The following is a 19,392-nucleotide window of genomic DNA, read 5'->3' as shown; positions in this document are numbered from 1 at the left end:
GTGTGTTGCACTTTTATTCTGAGCATTACAGGGAGACCTGGCCACATTGACAGCGCTTGCACAATATTATGTCACCACATAGGATTACAGAGGCAGATATTGTAATGCATTTTATGATAAAAGTGTGTATTTCATAAATGGAAGGCTGGAAGGAGAGGTTTCCTAATGTCCCGGTCTTCGCCATGTGTCTGGACTCTCCCAAAAGCAGCTCAGCACAAGATCATCCTTGTCAACTGACCTATGACGGAAGTAACATGATCGTAAAATGACAATTCTAATTTCTCTTGTTTGTCTTTGCCTGTGGGCACCTGCCACAATATGGAGGATGGAGAATCCATATAACAGTACAATGCCTTTTTTTGGAAACCCAGTCCATTATTTTGATATGTGATGAAAGTGATGAAAAAGTCTTGTTTGACATTTGTTGACAGGTGCAGATACTCAACAAGAAGGTGGACCTGAGTAAGGTGACGTCGAAGTGCGGCTCCAAGGACAACATCAAGCACAAGCCTGGTGAGGCGCTGCTGGGAAATGTTGTTTTGTCCCTCCTATATTTCTTAAGGCATCAGCATTTTATTTAGGACTTCAGGCTCAAATGTTTTGTGGGATGATTGCAAATACTGCAATACTCCATACTCACGGACATTTGTCCCGCAATGTTGGTGTGCGTGCGTGCGTGCGTGCTTGCATATACTGTATAGTGAATATGAAAAGTCTACACACCACTGCTATTTTGTATTACCTTGTGGTCTGGAATGAAACCCATTAAATCAGACTTTTTTTCTCTTTTATTTGAATATTTTATCCAGGAAAGTCAGTGGAACAACAAACGATGTATTAACAATGGAAAAGTAAAACCATTGTTGTACAGTAAGCATGCACGCCCCTTACATCTGGGGGCTGTATGATTATTTTACTAGAAGCCTTTTGTTTTTACCTTGATGTTGCTGTTTACTATTGCAAAAAGGTTGTGTAGAGTATTGATATCCACTTTAGACATGTACATGGAAGTGTGTGCCTGTGTGTGTGTGTGTGCCTGTGTGTGTGTGTGTGTGTGTGGTCATCACACTAACCACTTGTGTGTCCTGTAGGCGGTGGCGATGTGAAGATCGAGTCCCACAAAACGAACTTTAAGGGAAAGGCTCAGCCCAAAGTGGGCTCCATGGACAATCTGGGCCATTCACCTGGCGGAGGAAACATCAAGGTGAGATTATCCCTCCAAAAGACTTCCTTTAGTCTGTGTTCACACTATTCTGCTCCCTACAAACTGACAGCGTCTTCTTTGCACCTTGCGTCTTTTCAGGCAGAGTAGAGAACTTTCTGAAGTAGAGATCCGGTAAACATTTTAGAGGGGACCACATGACTTGGACCATATTGTTTTTGTGGGCCAACCAATCACAGCGAAGATGAGGCAGGTTTCACAGTACATTGGCAAGTGACGGTTCACAACATCAACAACAACCAGAATGAAAAAGCGGAAAGTGGCAGTAGAAAAGTTAGTCGAAGTTGTTACTCTGACCTTAAAGAGTCATTATGGAGCACATTGGCTGTGTGGGAGTTCCTGCTAAGTGTTTGAGCTGTACTCAGTGCTAAGTACCGTGTGCTGACAGTGGCATCTGCTTTACCTTGCCTTGATGGAAACAAAGTACACATTGCACAACCTGCTTTTCATTATCAGCATAAAATGCAGTTGAGGCAGCGATCTTTCGACTAAAAGCAGGCTAGTGTGAACACAGCCATATTAATCTAATATATGCATCCACTCACTGTCAGTCTGGTCTCTTTAACAACAGTCAAGGCCCTAAATTGACTGTGGCCTACTCCTAATGGGTCCTTGCATGGCAAATGCTACAATGTTTTCATAAGCCTATGACCTGTGTCCCAGAATGAGAGAATAAATTTCACACATGGGTCCCGGATCTGAAAAAGCTTCACTGACCCCTGGTCTTTGGTACAGTAATAGTAAAAGTGAGCAGGTGGTTATGTAATGTTTTGCGCTTGCCTGTAAAAGTCATGCAGTATTATAACTGCAGGAGTTTGAAAATGGCTCATGCTATGCTGTCACACTTATCTCACCTCCCGCTCCTGGCCGTCTTCACTGTACTGTCTGGAAAATGTCTTATGTCTTACGAAATACTAATGGAAAGCAGACTTTATTCATTAGATTTTGCACAGCGCAAAAATACCTTGTCCAAAGCACCGTCACATCTGAGAAAGAAGTCACCCTCTTATATTGTAAATTATCAGTAGTCTATACTGTGCTTTTGATATTTTTTCAATGCATTGTGGAGCCCTGTTAAACTGGTCAGCCTGGAAAGCCTCTGTCTCTTAATTTTGTGTGCGTCTGCATGTTTATATATAAAAATGTGTCAGTTACAAATTAGGAAGGTATTTGTGGATGAAGAGAACATTTTGCAGGTTTTTCATGCTTTTCCTCTCTCGCCACTGTGTTCATAACGACATTGAAAAGATGCTGGGTGGCTTCCAGCTACAGTCATTGATGATGACAGCATGTCACACGCCACCTGCAGCAACTGAAAACATCTCAAACCCCGAACCCTCCGCACCCCCATTTGGTTCCCCTCCTCCTGACCCTCTGTCCCTCCGTTGTGAAATCATCTGGATGTTCCCCCGCAGCGCTGACCTCGGCTCTGTCCGGCACATTGAGCGAGACACTGGGGGAGGACGGGGAGGCAGAGAAAGGATGTAGGCATTAAGGGATGTAAAGCATAGCTCTCCATAGGTGATAAAAAAGATAGGGGATGGTCATGGATTTCTAAAATATAACCGGGATTTGACTGAGACAAAAGAAAGCCACCATAGTACCTCATGAGGATTGGATGATTGTGTGGGAGGGGCTTGCCAACACGAGGAAATCAAACATTCGAGCCAATGACAAGATCTGATATGATGTCACCTGTCCCCTCAGCCTATGGCAACCCATCTGTGTCGTGATCACATGCATGCATGATGACATCTTTTGTATTGTATCACAAACTGCTTTGCATGCCCTGTCTGAAGAAGATCACTCATCATCTCCACCGTCCCGCTCAGTGAGGACACTTTCACATAAGAATGACCTAAGAATGGCATTCACATAATAATGAATGAATTCTTGGAGAGAGAATTTTTCTCAGTGTTTTGATATGCGAGTTAACTAAGTCTATTTTACAAAGGCTTGAGATGTTTTCCAACAACAACAACAAAAATCTCATACTTTATTGTTAGACTGTGTTCAAAGTTTAAAGCCATGTGGGGCTCCTTAATTGTTCCTTTACATAGTTTCCACTGGGTTTCATTACAATGTGTTTCTAGTGACATCTGCTGTTAGTCTGTAGTAAGTAGTCTGTAGTAAGTAGTAACACCTGAATTAATTTTACATTTCTTTCATCTAAAGTAGAATAATGACATTCAAGCATTTGTATAGATATATAAGATTGTACAGAAGAGTTTGTGGTTCAGGAAAACCATCATTTCTGCACCTTTTTCTACACATTGTGCTCTGCATCTGCTTTTTTCTTATGTATTGCCTTGTTTTGCAATTTATTTTGTTCTATTATTACATCCATCAGTCATGTTCAGTTATTTTGTTTGTATGTCATACAGTTCAGTTATTTTTTTGGTTGTAATTCCATCCTCTCTCCACCTCAGCCTGGCTCCAGATCTTTTAGGTTCTTAGCAAACATCTAGCTTGCCAGATATTTGCAATCCCAATCTATCTACCCAAATCATTTGTTAATCACTTACCATCAACAATATTCTATATTTTAAAAAGACAACAGTATGTAGTTATGGGGCTCAGCTGAAGCAGTACAGATTTGGAGCCAGGTTGTTCCATCCCATCCCCACCGATTGACACGCCCTGCTATGTGTTTCTAGGCTGAGGGGGCCCAGGAGACAACAGAGGGGAATGGGACTCCCCTGAGTGGCACACCGGCCCCGGCCCCAGGCTCCGAGCCGGGGCAAGCGGGGAGCCCCCCTGCCCAGGAGAATGGGCTGAAGGACGGGGCCCCCTGTGGTAGCGAGGGCCTCGGGGAGCCCCAGGGTCTGGACTCGCGCATCCCAGAGACAAGTAAGTTTGTGTGTGGCCAGGCTCATCTGCTGTCTTTCTAGGGTCTGGTGTCCGAATAGCAAAATGGCAAAGGAAGAAATACGTGGGTAACCTTTTGGGCGACAGTGCTCAATCATCTGCATCAGTATTGTTGCTTGGGAACATCTTGTTGCCAGGAACATTTGAATTGATTTTTGAAACTGTCTCACTTTTTGCCTGTTGCAGGGAATGTCATCTATTCTACATTACCCCAAAAAAAGCCGAGTGTGTCACCACCCTGAGATCATAGTTTTGGGAAACCTAGCCCAGATCCAGCCCTTTTCCCATATCACCTCCACTGGGTTTACCTCCCAACTCTCCTGTCTTTTAGCTGCAGTGTATCCATCTCAGGGTCCCATAAAGTCCTGGGGCTCTGCTTGCCTCAAGTACCTTGACACAAAAAAAAACTCTTTCCAATGGCTTAAAAATGGAACCAAGGTTTTTTCGAGAGAGCTAAGATGCTTTAGAGAAAGCCTCTCTCTCCTACCCCTGCTTGATTAACCCGGGTTTTCGCCCCAAGTTCTTCCTCCTGCTAGACATCTTCAAGGCTACAAATATATTTATAGGATATAAGTGTTTCTCTCCTCAATTGAAACAGAATTGTTCATCGTAAAAGACTTTGTGGCTTGTACTGTATTCTCTCCAGTCCAAAGCACCTGACCACACCATCATTTTTTGACTTCTTATTTTGCAGGCATCTAATTCTGCTATCCCTCTGCCCTCCTCATCTCAACCCCCTCGACATCACCTACTCCCCCTGCCCACCTTTTTCCCCCTTCTATTTCCTCTCTCTCTCTCTCTCTCGTCTGCTCTCCTCTTCTCTCCCCTTTGTTTCCAACCTCTCTGCTGCAGATTGAGTCTTTCAAGCTCAACTTCCGCGAGAACGCCCGCTCTCGCACGGACCACGGCGCCGACATCATCACCTGGCCAGCCCCCCAGGGCGACAACCCCCACCAACACCCCTCTCCGTTGTTCCCCCAACACCACCACCACCCGACTCCTCGCAGTGTCTCCCTCAACGAGTCCTTGGCCTCCGTAGGCTGCCTCAGCTCCCCCTCCGCCCCCTGCCTGCAGCATCTCCAGGGGGGCGACTGTAGCCCTCTAACAGGATCTTGACCTTCTTTCGCGCCCCGATCAACTCCTCACAACCAACTTCATCCTTAACCTCCCATTGCAAATGTGTGACTCAGATTGCCCCTCGCTGGTATTATGATCTAACTCCACCACTCTGCTGTCAACGTCATACTGTCAGGCTGTCGTCAATACATAAGCATCCCTTTCTCTCACGTGTGACGTCGTCATCATGCGCCATCTCGATAGTTGTTGCCCCTTCTCCCCCTGCGCTACTGCTGACCCCTCCTCCCCCCATTTATCTGGCTGAGCTGACTGTATATAGACTGAGCTTGGGGCTGGGCGGGAATACATGAAAGGATGGCAAGTTATTCTCTGATATTCTGGTTGTTGTATTCATCTCCATCGAGCCGGTTGTCCTGGAATCACTGGTTCCATTTGGATCCTCTGTACACAGACTGGTGGTGGGCTTCACTCTCTTGGACCCTCTGTCATCTCTCCCACAAGCCCTTAACAACAACAACAACAGTGCTGTCAACTGACCACCACTTCACTATGTAAAACCCTCTTGGACTCACCTGTGGCTTCTGTATGCTAAGTCAAATGCATAGCGTCCCTTTTGCTCATGACCGTAGGGGCTGTCGGTTCCCAGTAACCATTGACTCTTTGCTTCTAAACGTTGGCACACTACTCGCTCATTGTCCATCTCATCCACTTCCTCACTCTCTGCCCGCGTTTCCAGACTCCTCTCTCTTCACTATCCATTATAACAGTTCTCACCCTAAACAAGCTGACAAACAAACAAAAAAAAAATGCTAGAGTACTAGTAGGCTGTTTGAACCGTTTTAGGCTATTTAACTCTCTTTATTCTCTATGTTTGTGATGATGTGTTTGAGTGAATAATACTGTAACAATGAACTTTGGTGTTCTGTTCTGATCTTACTTATTTTCTCTCTTTCTCGACTTCTTCTGGTTTCTTTTTCCTCGTCGTTTTATTTTGGTTTTAAAAAACGGTTTTATTTATTTATTGTATGTTTCTTCTTGTATAAGCAATACAGCGGATGGTCTTTTGCCGATAGCACTCAGAAACTGTTGGAAACACGCACAGGTTTGTCTAAACCGAGGCACACAGTGATGAGGGAGATGACATTCAGAAGGAGGAGGAACGTGTTGAAGGAGGTGTTGCTAGAAGGAGAGGGGTGAAGGAAAAAGGATAAGTAACACTTGAGGCATATTGTACTTTTATGGCGAAAGAGATGTTTCAAACAGTGAGCAGAAGACATGTTACAACCTGAATGAATCTGAAATACAAGTATACAAGCTTTTACTGAGCATGCAGTCCGGAGGGAGATGTGGAAGATGTCTAAATGCTGTGGAAGTGTCTCTGAAGTGGAAGGAGCTGTGTGTCTTGTATGTGCCTCCTGTCCTGCTTACCTGAAAACTATAGTAACCTAGGATGATGCAGGCTCACGCCTAACACTGCTGAGCGCCTCTTTGTGGAGAAACTGACAGAGAGAGAGAATGTCATAGTTCACAAAACAGAAATAAATGGTAGGAGCCACCTGGTATTGCTGTGGATATTCTGTAGATCAAACTGTTCTGGTAGTTGTGAGTGGTCATGTTCGTTGTCCCATTTCAGGTGTTTTATGAGGGTTACGGTAGCATGTTTTTTGGCAGTTGACAAAACACAAGCTTCAACTGGATACAAGAAGATCCACAAGACGTATTCAGTACTTTTCTTGTCAGGGTTTTGGCAGTGGAACATGATGTGGCTTATCCTCTTCTCTTGTAGCAATGTATTCAACTGTTGCCTCCAATTGCCTTTATAATGCATGGCTGGATAATATAATATCATGCCCAGAGCTGAAAGCCTATGTGCATTATGACTTGCAGTGTTGTGGTTTAGTACTGTATGTCTATCCTCGGGGCAATCCTAGTCAGTTGATCTAGTATTTTTCCTTGTTACTCAGATGATGATTTTGAATGGTGATGGGCAGGGAGATATAGCGTTTGATGGTAGTAGTTTCACCTTTTAATGCCGCAGTCACACTTGTTGCAGACATACTGAGATGAACTATTCACGGGATTCTAGACAAAAATTCTGATTTAGTATATTAAGCTATTATCCCAGTGATTAGCCAGCTACAGAAATCGCAAACCTAGTAAAACTGATTCTGCACATTGTCCATTAGCCAGCAATTGGCCGAACTTTGATTATAGTGCTATAACTCAGAGATCAACAATGAATAAAATGAACTTCCATTAAATGTGATCATGGCAAAAGCATTACCAGAGATTCACCATATTACCCCTGGGAATTAATAAAGTATCTATCTATGAAGATTGAGTAGATAAACAATTCTGAGAGTTCATAGAGTTTATTCACTTTTAAAGCCACAGCCCCTTTCACAGCCCCCTATACAGTAGATGCCATTTAATTCAAATTGACACTTTAATGTTGATTCAAAAAGGAGAAGCATGGAAACAAATCAGTTGCACCTTAATGCTTGAATATATCAAAGAAGTTCACTGTGATGGACTGGTGGTATTTGATTAACGGTTGAAATACCCCTGGATATCAACAAGTGACTCTAAATTACTTAATTATGAAGGAGCGTTGCACATGCTCTCATGAACAGAGCAATAAACTGAATGAAAGTGCCCTCCCCTTTCCTCTTAGTTATGAAATACTGCCATATTCAAGTCCATATTCAAGATAGTTATTGTTTTGTTTTGTTTTGGAATGGAGAAAGTATCATCCCTTTAAATTTGAGAAATAATCAGTAAAGCCAACCAAGCAAGATCCAGGTGTTTCGACAAACATGGGCAATAACTTTTACTGATTGAAAGATTATTTTTTGTTCTGAAAGTGGAAATGTTTTAGATGTCAGAAAGCTTTCAGTCCAGTCCAGGATCGAGTCTTGGTGAAAAGAGCAGCTGTCGCCGTGGATTGCAGAACTGCTTTGCTTGTGCCACGGTTCTCGCCGAACTAAATTTTTCCTCGTGCCTGTCCACAGCCATGTTTGATCTTTTGCTTTTACCCCAGGGCTTTTACTTACCACTAGCTCTCTTCTGAGACTGCACACGGATGTATATAGATATTTTACTGTTTATGCACTCTGTATCACCACCGGAACAAAATCAACAGCAACGACAACTACAGTAGCAACAACAACAACAACAGGGGGTTATAAGGTTATTAAGAATAGCTTTTATGTCCATGTACCTTTAATGGTAGGAAGTGTTTTGTCATGACTATTATGACTATTATTCTGATTATTATTATGACAATATTATTATTATTGAGCAAGTCTGCCTTTTTCATAAGAAAGGGGCCGCTGAAGTGAAAGAATGTCTTTTGAGATATAATGTACTAAAGACGTGACACTTTTGTATATGTATTTATCGTTGTGTTCCAGTAGCCTCATGGTGGTTGTGCTCGAAAGCGTTGGAGGGGTTTCACTGTGGGGGAGGTTGGAGATTCTCTTGGGGAAGATGCGCACAACAAGATTTTAGAAAGTCGGGTTGAAAATCCCTGAAAACAGATTTTCTTAAAGGCAACAGCGGCTCAATTTAGAAATGTTCGACCGGCAACATTGAGCTTAATAAATTCAAGACATTTTCAACAAAACTTGCAGTGTGCATCTGCCCCGAGTAACAACACTCACTCAAACCTTTAAAACATGCCCGCAACCCCAGTCTTAAGAGTTGAAAATAATATTCTGATTAGCTGGCAAACGTCTCTTGATATTAACATTGCAGGATACAGTGACCTCTGTAGGTTGATATGGAAACAGAGCAAGGCAGGGTGGGACTGAAGCTGATGCATCTGAATCACATTACACTGTATGTTACACAGTGGACCAGGGGATTTCTTGTTAAAGCAGGACGTGGGTGTAGAGGTCAGTGTATAGGCCTGTAATTTGGGAGTAGTGTTGCCCAGCATATCAATACATATTGGTCATTACATATGCCACTCATACACAACAACACAGCAATACACTCACACACACCCGCCCTGGAGAGTCACACACATCCGGACCCTAACACATCCTTGTTTAAGGTTAAGAAGACTAACTGTAGCTGTCAGGTTTGGCTTGTGTATTAAAGGCTCCTCAGTAATCTATCCAGGAGCGTCGTAGAGCTGCATCTACCGCTAGCGCACACATACCCGACATGCAAGTATACTACTAGTTAATAACACCTACTGCACCTACAGAGCATGCAGAAAAAAAACGATGGGTTGTGTTAGGTAGACTTACTATGTCATTTGCAGAATTTCCTCATTGTTTTGTTTTTTGTTTTTTCTTTTTTTTTCTTTTTTTTTCCATTAATTTTGAATTTTATTTTTTGGTTTGAAAGAAGTGTTTATTGTGATTACTTGTTAATTAGTGATGTGATTATTAAACATGAAATAAAATGGATAAAAAACTGTTCAACGCTAGACTTGTGTCTTGATTTACATTTCAACTTTCCTTCTCTATCATACCATTTAGGAAATGTTAAAGCAGGTATGAGCCCTGATGTATACAGCTCTGTTTGTGGCTGAAGACAAACATACACCACTCACTGAAACAGTTGTCAGACAAAGTTGTTGTTTTTTTTTGCTATATCAGATAAGAATGATCATGTCCTGATCAAATCGCTATTTTCTCTACTCTAGACTTAACATTTTACTGCATTTGATCATATGACATAACTAATATGATCTTTGCAATTACGATTTGACACAAGTCTAGTCTTCACTCAAGTCTAGACTTGGGAGCCAAGCTGACCAACGCTGGGACTTGAACCCAGGTCCTCCATTTCAAAGGTGGTCTCTCTAACCACTAGCCACCCAGCCACAATATGTTTTTGCCGGGTGGGATTTAGCTTCTCACATTTACCTTGTATAATCAGTATGATGTGAAGTCCAAATTAAGTGTGAAAATGTGAAATACTGTATAAAGTATCATCTTTTTGCTGTTAGCCCCAGGGTGTTAAATCAGTAACTAAGATAAACAGTGACCTCTAGAGGGGACTGAAGGAAATGGGCAGTTACCAGATTTTGGACAATACTGAAGATGGCCCAAAGCATCTACTATTATGTAAGCTATTTCATGTTAAGTAAAACATTTAATTACCCTTTATATAGCCCATTGTGTGTGTTCTCCATTTTATTCTGGTGATCGTGTGATTGTGAATTGTGTGACTGTTTGCTATCAAATCTCAGACATTATTGACTTGAGAGTGTGTCAAATTACTCAGGCATGTATTGCCTCACACAACAAAAGGCAACAGAGCACACCATGTATATGCAACATGTTCAAGACCTATATAAACAGTTCATTTTCAAAATGTCTATTTTGCTAAGGAAATCATTGCATGAAGTTCATCATAAAATATAGAGGCTATAGTCTCTAAAAGTGTCAACATTTTGTCAGTGAAGGACTTAAGTTTTGCACTATCCTTCAAAAAGTACCAGAATTTGTTTACATTTTAGGCTGTCAAATATTTTGTAAGACTAGGTGACACTTTTTTCTCATTTGGGAATGAAACCATATCATCCCATTTCTCTCCCACCAGCCTTACCAAAAAAACCTTTGAAAACATATGACAAATGTCTCATTGCAAATTCTCTTTATTCCGCTGCAGCTTTAATACCGGAGGAAATTATTTCCACAGTGAAGCAAGGAAAGGATGGCCAGAACGGTCCAGGGCAGAACGTCACTCTTCATCATGCCCCTTCTGTGTGAGGGAGAGAAAGAGAGAGGGGTGGAGTGGGGTAATTCATATACATGGCCATCATCATCTAACAATAAAGCAAGGAATCTCTGTCTGTGAGTGAGTGAGCGTGTGTGTGTGTGTGTGTGTGTGTGTGTGTGTGTCCGTCGCATATCTCGAGAACCGTTCATCCAATCAACTTCACACTTGGCGGGTGTATTGCTGGGGACCCAAGGAAGTGCAGTGTCGGATTTGGTGCAATTTGGACACACGTTCAATATTACTAAACTTTGAATAAACAAGCGAACAGCGCTCTGTGCAGCAGCGGCGCGAACGGGCACTGCACTAGTGTAATATGATTCAGAAACTCTGAATGTATGTCCTTAGAAGTCTTGTAACGTTGTTGTTTCTGACCATTTCTGACCAACCAGCTCCATCCGTCCACTTGAGCCAACAAGCTTAAAGTGAATATATCCCTCTCCCCTTTACAACTGAAGCCATGGTCAGTGGACATACGTAAAATATAAACCTTTGTCAAGAAAATCACACAAGGTTGATTTTACTCTGACTGCTAAATAGGAGGGTACCCTTTTGATATAAGATTATTACACAGCTACCTCCAGTGTGGAAAGCAGTGTGCCAACTAGCCCCGGTCTCCCCTAGTCTGTACAGAGGCGGGAGCACGTGAAGGTCCATGCCAACACATCTGCCCAGTTAGGTAGGTTAGGTTCGGTAGGTTAACCAAAATATGACGTTAGAGCAAAAACGTTTATCAAATTGCGTTAACTAATTGGCAGCTGGCAATGTTAACCACTGAAAACTTGCGGTTATCAAAGTTAACAATTGACAAGTACTATTTACATTTGTTAACGGTAAGTGAAATAGCTAGCTAGGCTATATGTTTGCTAAAGTTAACAAACAACACTAAATTATGCTGAAGTTAGCGTTATCTGAAAAACCTAGCTATCTGAGTTAAGTTAAGATTGTAAAAATATTGGTGTTAAACCACCAGATAAGAATTTTGCCTCTTTGGTCATACAGATTTGATGTTAGGTAACGTTAACAGTATTCAATTACAGTAAGCTGACGCTATTAACTTGCTTAATTATTGAAGAGTAACGTTAACGTTAGCCTACTTTCATCTTGGAACAAACAGTTGGTTTGTTGAAGACAGAGCAGAAACAATTTAAAATTAAACATATGCTTGATATAGGCACTTGAGTATTTCACATCTATTTTATGGGGATTGAATATAACAAAACTAATGTTACTGTCATTGTTAACGTCAGTGCTTCAGTGCCTCAGGAATTAAATACTGAATTTGCAATGCAAATGCATCATTAAGATTCCTAAATAAATCAAAGTTTAAACGATATAAATGTTAAAAAAAAATCATGTACTTCCTCAAAATTGAAGACTGTACTGTCTGTTTTTCTAGACATAAGAAAAGCTCAGTAAATCAGTGTGAGAGTGATGTCTTGGATCAAAACATTAGCAAAGCCAGTAGTGGAGAGATAGTACTGTTTCAACATGGGAGCTGTCTGCAGGAACTTCAGTTGACTTCACAGCTAGTCTGTGTTCTATTTTAAATTTGATATAGCAAGCAAGCCACGTTAGTTAACATTAATAGCTTTGTATCCTGAATTGTTATGACATTCTTTTTCCCCTTAATCACAAAGCTCACCTTGGAGCCAGCATCACGGCTCTTGGCTCTGCGGTCCTCCTCAGTCTGCAAAAGTTACAGTAAGTTATCATTAGCCCTTTTTTTGCCCTTGAATAAAGCTACATTTCCCTTGGTTGTTTTTGTTAAATCTGACTCTTTTATGGGAGTAATAATGCTTTACTGACCTGCAGATTAAAATGTGCAATTTACAAAGAGCTGGTGTAAACAAGGTCACCTGGTAAGTGAGCTCCCTGATGTGTTTTTCATCATCATCAAGCTCCAGTCTGAGCTCACGCTTTTTTTTCTCCGGCTTCTGCTTGACTCTCTGAAGATCATCAATCTGCTCTCCCAGGTCAGCCACACTGTCAGCATTCTTCTTCCTAAGAGCAGCAGCAGTGGCTTCATGTTGCAGAGTGGACTCTTCAAGGTCTCTGCGCATCTTCTGGAACTCAGCCTCCCTCTTCTTGTTCATCTCAATCTGGGCAGCAGTGGCTCCACCAGCCTCCTCCAGCCGCTCACTGATCTCCTCCAGCTCTCTGGACAAGTCTGCTCTCTGTTTCTCCACCTTGGCTCGGGCAGCTCTCTCAGACTCCAGCTCTTCTTCCAGCTCCTCAATGCGAGCCTACAGAAGAAGTTAATGTATGTATTTAATAAACAATAACTCAATAAATAGATAAGCTCAATATATCTACTATAGTCCAAATCACAATGTTTGTAAACAAACAGATTGGCTATACTTCTGGGTGGATAACTCGCACCTGTCGGCAGCGGAAATCGTTCGTTTTAAGCAGCTGTAGATACGAGTCAACTAAACAAAACATTAGCGATTATGCCGAAATCGGGGCTGTAATGCCAAATATAGCTTGGTACATAATGGATTAGGTTTAGGCTTTTTCCGTTTTAAAGCAAGCTAACGGAATCGGTGGATACAGATAATAGTTTACAGGCCGTCTGCATCTACAGAACTGGGGACAGGCTGGCAGCAACCACTCATGACCGGGTTTTGCGGCAGCATTTTCTTACAGGTCAGTAATAAAAATGATAAACGTCGCTGTTGGGTAGCATAATACGGAGCCCCCCTAGGGTCACGGCGAGATTTTTTTTTTGCGTTCCCTCGCAATATGTTTTGCGTTCTCTTGCAATAAATTTTGCGTTACCTCGCAATACATTTGCATTCCCTGGCGTGAAGTTTAGCTGGTGCATGGCTGTCCTAACGCAGAAAAGGTGAGATTTGCTTTGATTTTACAAACAATTTTTGGGTGGGGGGATTATTATATGTATTTAACCTCTGTGGGTTCTATTTAATGGTTAAGAAATATGTGTGAAAATAGACGTTACTAGATATTTACGACTTAGCTCTACCTCTATCTAAGGCAGCTTGCTGCTGAAACGTTTTTTCTTTTGGTTCTCATATTCAGTAAAACAATATTTGTATATATAGAACTAAACCAGACATCATACTCAGTGTCATAAGTGGGCCAGAAGCCAAGGACACAGTGATGTACATGATGCAAGTATTTCGTCACACCACGTGGTATTGATAATGTGAGAACCAGCATCATGAGAATGAATATATCATATTTTATATAATATAATATTTCCCATATAATTGTTACAGTATGTACAGAAATGAGGACGTTTTTCATGATTTTTGCAATTTTTATGTAATTTGTAACTAAATGAAATTCAAAAGCATTGCAGTTATGAGAGCAATTCCTCTTAACATTAAAAAAGTACAGACAGATTTTGGTGTTCTTTTTTTATTTTCTGAGGTTTGCTTGTACTGCTGTTGCTAAGCCTATTTTTTTAGTTATACATATTAATGTCTGCCTGATTGTTTTAGCCACCTTTCAGAGGTTATCAAAACAAGTCTTAGTTTCCCAAAGTTTTAAAGGGTACTACATTAGGCCAACATTTTGGCTTCAGTGTACAGCCCCTTTCCAGTGTATCCAAAGAACTTCCAATTTCAAAATTAAGTAATACATTTAAATACAAACACAGCTGATCAACCCCATTTCCTGTTATGTTTTCCAAATAACAACTAATCAATAATCTAAAGAGTCTGTAGATGTGCAAGAATTGTTTTTCTTAATTAGCTTTCTTTTGGTTAGAAGTTATATTTTATAACTAATAATTAGACAATGTATGCCCAGGACCATAAACCAGCATCAACCACAATGCCAGCCATGGGGTAGATCTGTTGTTCCTGGAACCACAAAATGAATTTGGATTCTTGGCCCTGGAACTACAAGGACAGGATTGTTGTTCCTGGAATGTCCAAATAATGGTTCTGGTTGAATAATTCAGTCATACATTGCCTACAATAATCATTCTGTAGGATACTACTGTTAGCCCACTGTTACAATTATAGACTGTAATGTCAAAACCATGGTGTCAATTATGTCCTACATCACAGATGTGCTTGATAAGGATCATGAAAAGCAATGATGGTCCAGGGCCATTAAAATAAGGTTTGCCTGGGACCATCTCAGTACTGTTGGTCTTGGAATATATAATGTAAGCAATGTAAATTCATGGAAATTAACCTAGTTCACCAGAGTCACCAATGTTAGTCCTGGATCATCATTGAAAAAAGTGTTAGTCCAGGACAATCCTAGGTGTGTTTAAGCCAGGATCATCATCAACCAATATTAGGCCAATGCTATTTTCAAGGATTTCTAATTGGAAATCACCCTGGTTTACCATGTGAGGAGCAGATCACAGAGAAGAGTTTTGCTCATTGAAACGTGCAGGGCAGCAACTAGTGTGTTGGACGAGGACTGTCATAAGAAATGTTAATCCACTGCTATTGTAAGAAAAAGAAGGACTTACTCAATATGGATAGCTCAGGAATATAATCATTGACAATGTTAGTACAGGACCATGATAATAGTTTGCAAGTCCAGGGCAATTGTAGATTTGTTTTTGACCAAAATCATAATCAGGGGCCACTGCAATAATCATCATTACAAGGACTGATCCTGAGCTATCATCAAAGACAATGTAAGTTCAAGACCATCATAATAGTTTGGGGCAGGCGAGTTTTGTTAAAAACTGACACACAGATTAAAGTATATCTTAGATATTTTATTGAGAAAATGACATTGCATGTTGAAAACTTGTCTAAATTATAGTATATGTATATATGTGTATGTATAGTTATAGTTATGTGCAAGGGCGTAGGTTTGATTTTGACATTGGTAGGGACACAAATGGGGGAGGTCCGGAGGACCACTGGAAGCTGAGGCATTTTACATTTATGATAGACTTCTGACCGCCATTTCATGTCATCTAGATCAGTGATTCTCAACCTTTTTCATATCGAGGACCCCTAGTTTAGTCCACATTAGAGCCATGGACCCCCATTTGATGAAATTTTGTCTCTCTGACCCAAATCTGAGAATACTTTTATTGTTAGATATGATTTTGATCCAGAATCCCATGACTGTCTGTATTGTAGGTAGAGAGATAACAGTGAAACTAAGATCAAAACAGTCATTCTTCTACATTCTGTAATTGTGTTAACTATTTGTAAATTAAATAATGCTGAAGTTTAACAATTCATCAATTTGCTGGGGACCCCCTGGAACCCCCTCAAGGACCGCTGGTGGTCCCCGGACCCCACGTTGAGAACCACTGATCTAGATAGTTATGGTAGCCAATACACTCATTAACAGACACACAGACACAGGGGTGTAGCACATTAATGAATCCTTTACTCAAATTTGCCAGCTGAATGGGACTTTAAAGAGCACATTTTGTTTTAAGGCAGGTACTGTAGTACTGTTGCCTATTCAAACCAACGATCTGTATTTACATTTAAAATAATAATAATAATAATAATAATAATAATAATAATAAGATATTGTAAACTATATCCAAACCCTAGATACAAACAGCTGAGTCAAACACATGCCTACGCCTGTCATTAACAGAGATGAACTGTTGGCATATTTGTTTTACATCAGTGTTGTCCAGTGTGGCACACAGCAGCATTGTTCAGTCTCACTTGTGACATGTAGGCTACTTACGGTCGTCACTCGTCACAGACGCACGCGACACGGTACTTAAATAAACTAACTTTAATGGCTAAACACAACTGTTACTAATATAAAATAGGATGGAGTCTTCACTCGCGTGCTCGCCGGTAGGCGGAGCTTTGGCTCTTCTTGCCCACAGCATTTCATACGTTAGCAAGAAATGGCAAAGCCAATCAGCGATTTTTTGGGGGGTTAGGGAGGCGGTGTCACGCCAATTTTTATCCGGGTGACGCAATAACATTCTAAAACAGCTGTTATACTAAAGTTTCGTTACAGCGTCCGTTGCTATGCCGACACGGGACACCGATGCACTACACCAATGCAGCGGGACTCGTAGTAGAGAACGCGATCTGTTAACATTGACTAGACACTGACGGACAAAACAACGTTTATTGTCAATCAAAATAAGGGATGAAAACTGCTAGGGACATTTCAGAGTCGCTTGATATTGGTAGGGACACGTCCCTACCGTCCCTACCCAATTCTACGCCCTTGGTTATGTGGTAGTTATGGATAGGATGGTGGCAGTGATGTATGCTTATTTGTGTGAGTCTGTTATGTCAGTTCAAAAATCAATTTGTTTCATTCACTCTGTCTACGTCTGTCTGCGTGTTTCAAACCTGATCCAGTTTTGCAATGAGATGGGACAACACTGCTGTTAATGCCTGAGGTCCAAAAGAGTGTGTTTGCAAACTGAAATCTGAATTCACATTGATGTTGTGCTTCACGTTATCCAACATGGTCTGCAGAGTCTGCCTGTGGAAAAACACAAAACACATTAAACCAAGACATGGTGGAGGGCCTGGACTAACACTGATGGTCCTGGGCAAATGTCAGAGTAAACGCCTAGCCGGCCCTGAAGTTACATTGACGTCCGATGCAAACGTTATTAGAAGTTATCAAACGTCATTACTTAATAAACCTCACTTATGTGAAAATGTCGTCTATACGAGTGTGTGTATGTGTCAGAGATATAACGTTACATAAGAAATATGCTATCAATTGTGATAATGAGAAGGGTTAATGCACACGTTGCTGAGGTGCAGGTCTGGTCGGTAACGTCAATTATTCAGAAAAATACCGCCAGACACACGCTTGGCTCCGATACAAATATTGTTTTACTGAATATGAGAACCAAAAGAAAAAACGTTTCAGCAGCAAGCTGCCTTAGATAGAGGTAGAGCTACCACAAGTCGTAAATATCTAGTAACGTCTATTTTCACACATATTTCTTAACCATTAAATAGAACCCACAGAAGTTAAATACATATAATAATCCCCCCACCCAAAAATCGTTTGTACAATCAAAGCAAATCTCACCTTTTCTGCGTTAGGACAGCCATGCACCAGCTAAACTTCACGCCAGGGCACCTAAGATGAAATGACGATGTTGCATGGGAACGCAAAACTATTGCAAGGGAATGCAAAAGTATTGCGAGGTAATGCAAAAGTATTGCGAGAGAACGCAAAATTTATTGCGAGAGAACGCAAAACATATTGAGAGGGAACGCGAAAAAAAAAATCTCACCGTGCTTGCTAGAGTGACAGTAATACAGTCTCTCGGTTTTGCTAGTCTCGTTTGGGTCTAGCACAGCAGTAGCTCCGTTGTGACTGGCACTGCACTGCCAGTCCCAAGCCCAAGGCGTTCCGTTAAAAACCGGTCGGGCAATCCTTCCTGGATTATCTTCCTGGTGATCTGGCCTACTGCAGAAAGGGCGCCCGTGCTTTGTTTTCGCAAGTGGGTCATAGACACTGTTTTTTCTTTCCTTTGACATGGTGCTAGTGTGTACAGAGATGTATATAATGTAATTCTCATGTATTTTGGCAATATCTATGCTGTCTGTTTTTTGTTTTTTTGGGGGGGGTTTTTTTGGTTGTGTGTAAAAGATTAATAAAATATTATATATATATATATATATATATGTGTATATATATATGTATGTATATATATATATATATACATATATATATATATATATATAAAAACCGTTAGGGTAAAATCTTTCACTTCATGTAGGTAAGGTTTCCTGACCGAAATTTTGCCAACATGATAAGCTTTCTGAAATCCTTGAACCCTTTTCTGTTGCACGAGTAAAACATTGTCAAAGTGCCACAAATGTTTTATCCGCAGGGTTTTTAATAGGGCGCGGTTCTAGCACAGCACAAGTAGCACAACACACGCAGTGGTTTGTGATCTGGCTTTGCTATCATACCCTGCTTTACAGTCAAGATGCTTTACAATCGAGTCTGAAAGTAAATAACGAACAGTCCACAGTTTCTACTATAAAGCAAAACACTAAAGAATGACTGGTTTGAGGTTGCTTTGTTAGATCAGCAGTTGAATTTGAACTTCTGCTCACTGAATCACACTAACATAGCCTACTTTGTGTCACTGGCTGTCACTGTTTGGCTATATAACATAATATAAAATAAAAACAGATGGTTAATTTGTATAAGACAGTGGCCAAAACAGAACTTTTAAGCATTTCTAAACATTTTGGTAAAATATAGTAGTTTGTGGACACATGCTTAAATAGGCTATATATTTAGGTTATACACTAACAAATATCAACAGCAACGACAGGAACGTCTCGTTTTCGATGGACAGCCAGAACTACATAATGTCTGTGTATTTCTAATCACAAGAGCTTAAAAAGAGGTCTTACTTTGGTTAAATAACACGAAAAATACTGTAGCGCCGCCGCCGATGCAGCACCACCGACGTTATCCAACCGGAAGTAAGTTCTTTGTTGTTGTTTTTTCCACCTTTATTTATTCAGGGGAGTTTCACTGAGAGCAATGCCCTCTTTTTCAGGAACGCCCTG

General features: G+C 41.0%; 2 protein-coding genes across 4 annotated transcripts in view; one reads left to right on the top strand and one right to left on the bottom strand.

Moving 5' to 3' along the window:
- The window catches only part of LOC139919258 (uncharacterized), a 110,976-nt gene extending 105,907 nt beyond the window's left edge, over positions 1–5,069 (top strand). For 2 of the 3 annotated variants that reach the window (XM_078291274.1, XM_071908941.2), the window contains 4 exons: positions 432–513; positions 1,092–1,204; positions 3,880–4,072; positions 4,785–4,894. In XM_078291274.1, the coding sequence (XP_078147400.1) occupies positions 432–513; positions 1,092–1,204; positions 3,880–4,072; positions 4,785–4,792 (396 nt within the window). In that variant the 3' untranslated portion in view covers positions 4,793–4,894. Of the gene's footprint in view, positions 1–431; positions 514–1,091; positions 1,205–3,879; positions 4,073–4,784; positions 4,895–4,942 lie in introns of those variants that run through there. The other variant, XM_078291273.1, reaches the window with a different exon arrangement.
- A 5,696-nt stretch (positions 5,070–10,765) lies between these two features.
- On the bottom strand, positions 10,766–19,304 carry LOC144543497 (myosin heavy chain, skeletal muscle-like). Its single transcript, XM_078291471.1, has 4 exons — positions 19,234–19,304; positions 12,763–13,149; positions 12,549–12,593; positions 10,766–10,888 (listed from the first exon to the last, which is right to left on the bottom strand). Exons 2-4 carry the CDS (start codon positions 12,997–12,999, stop codon positions 10,868–10,870), a joined length of 303 nt encoding a protein of 100 aa, XP_078147597.1. The 5' UTR covers positions 13,000–13,149; positions 19,234–19,304; the 3' UTR covers positions 10,766–10,867.
- Positions 19,305–19,392: the final 88 nt, after the last annotated feature.

Source organism: Centroberyx gerrardi, chromosome 22 (assembly GCF_048128805.1).
Source record: "Centroberyx gerrardi isolate f3 chromosome 22, fCenGer3.hap1.cur.20231027, whole genome shotgun sequence".
Classification (NCBI taxonomy): Eukaryota; Metazoa; Chordata; class Actinopteri; order Beryciformes; family Berycidae; genus Centroberyx; species Centroberyx gerrardi.
Note: the sequence above shows the minus strand (reverse complement) of the source record. Positions and strands in the feature narration are given on the sequence as shown.

Excerpts from the sequence above, each read along its gene's own strand:
- LOC144543497 (XM_078291471.1), bottom strand. The coding sequence starts at position 12,999 with ATGAACAAGAAGAGGGAGGCTGAGTTCCAGAAGATGCGCAGAGACCTT. Across the intron at positions 12,594-12,762 it reads TCAGGGAGCTCACTTACCAG|ACTGAGGAGGACCGCAGAGC; the intron begins GTGACCTTGTTT and ends TAACTTTTGCAG. Across the intron at positions 10,889-12,548 it reads GCCGTGATGCTGGCTCCAAG|AAGGGGCATGATGAAGAGTG; the intron begins GTGAGCTTTGTG and ends TCCCTCACACAG.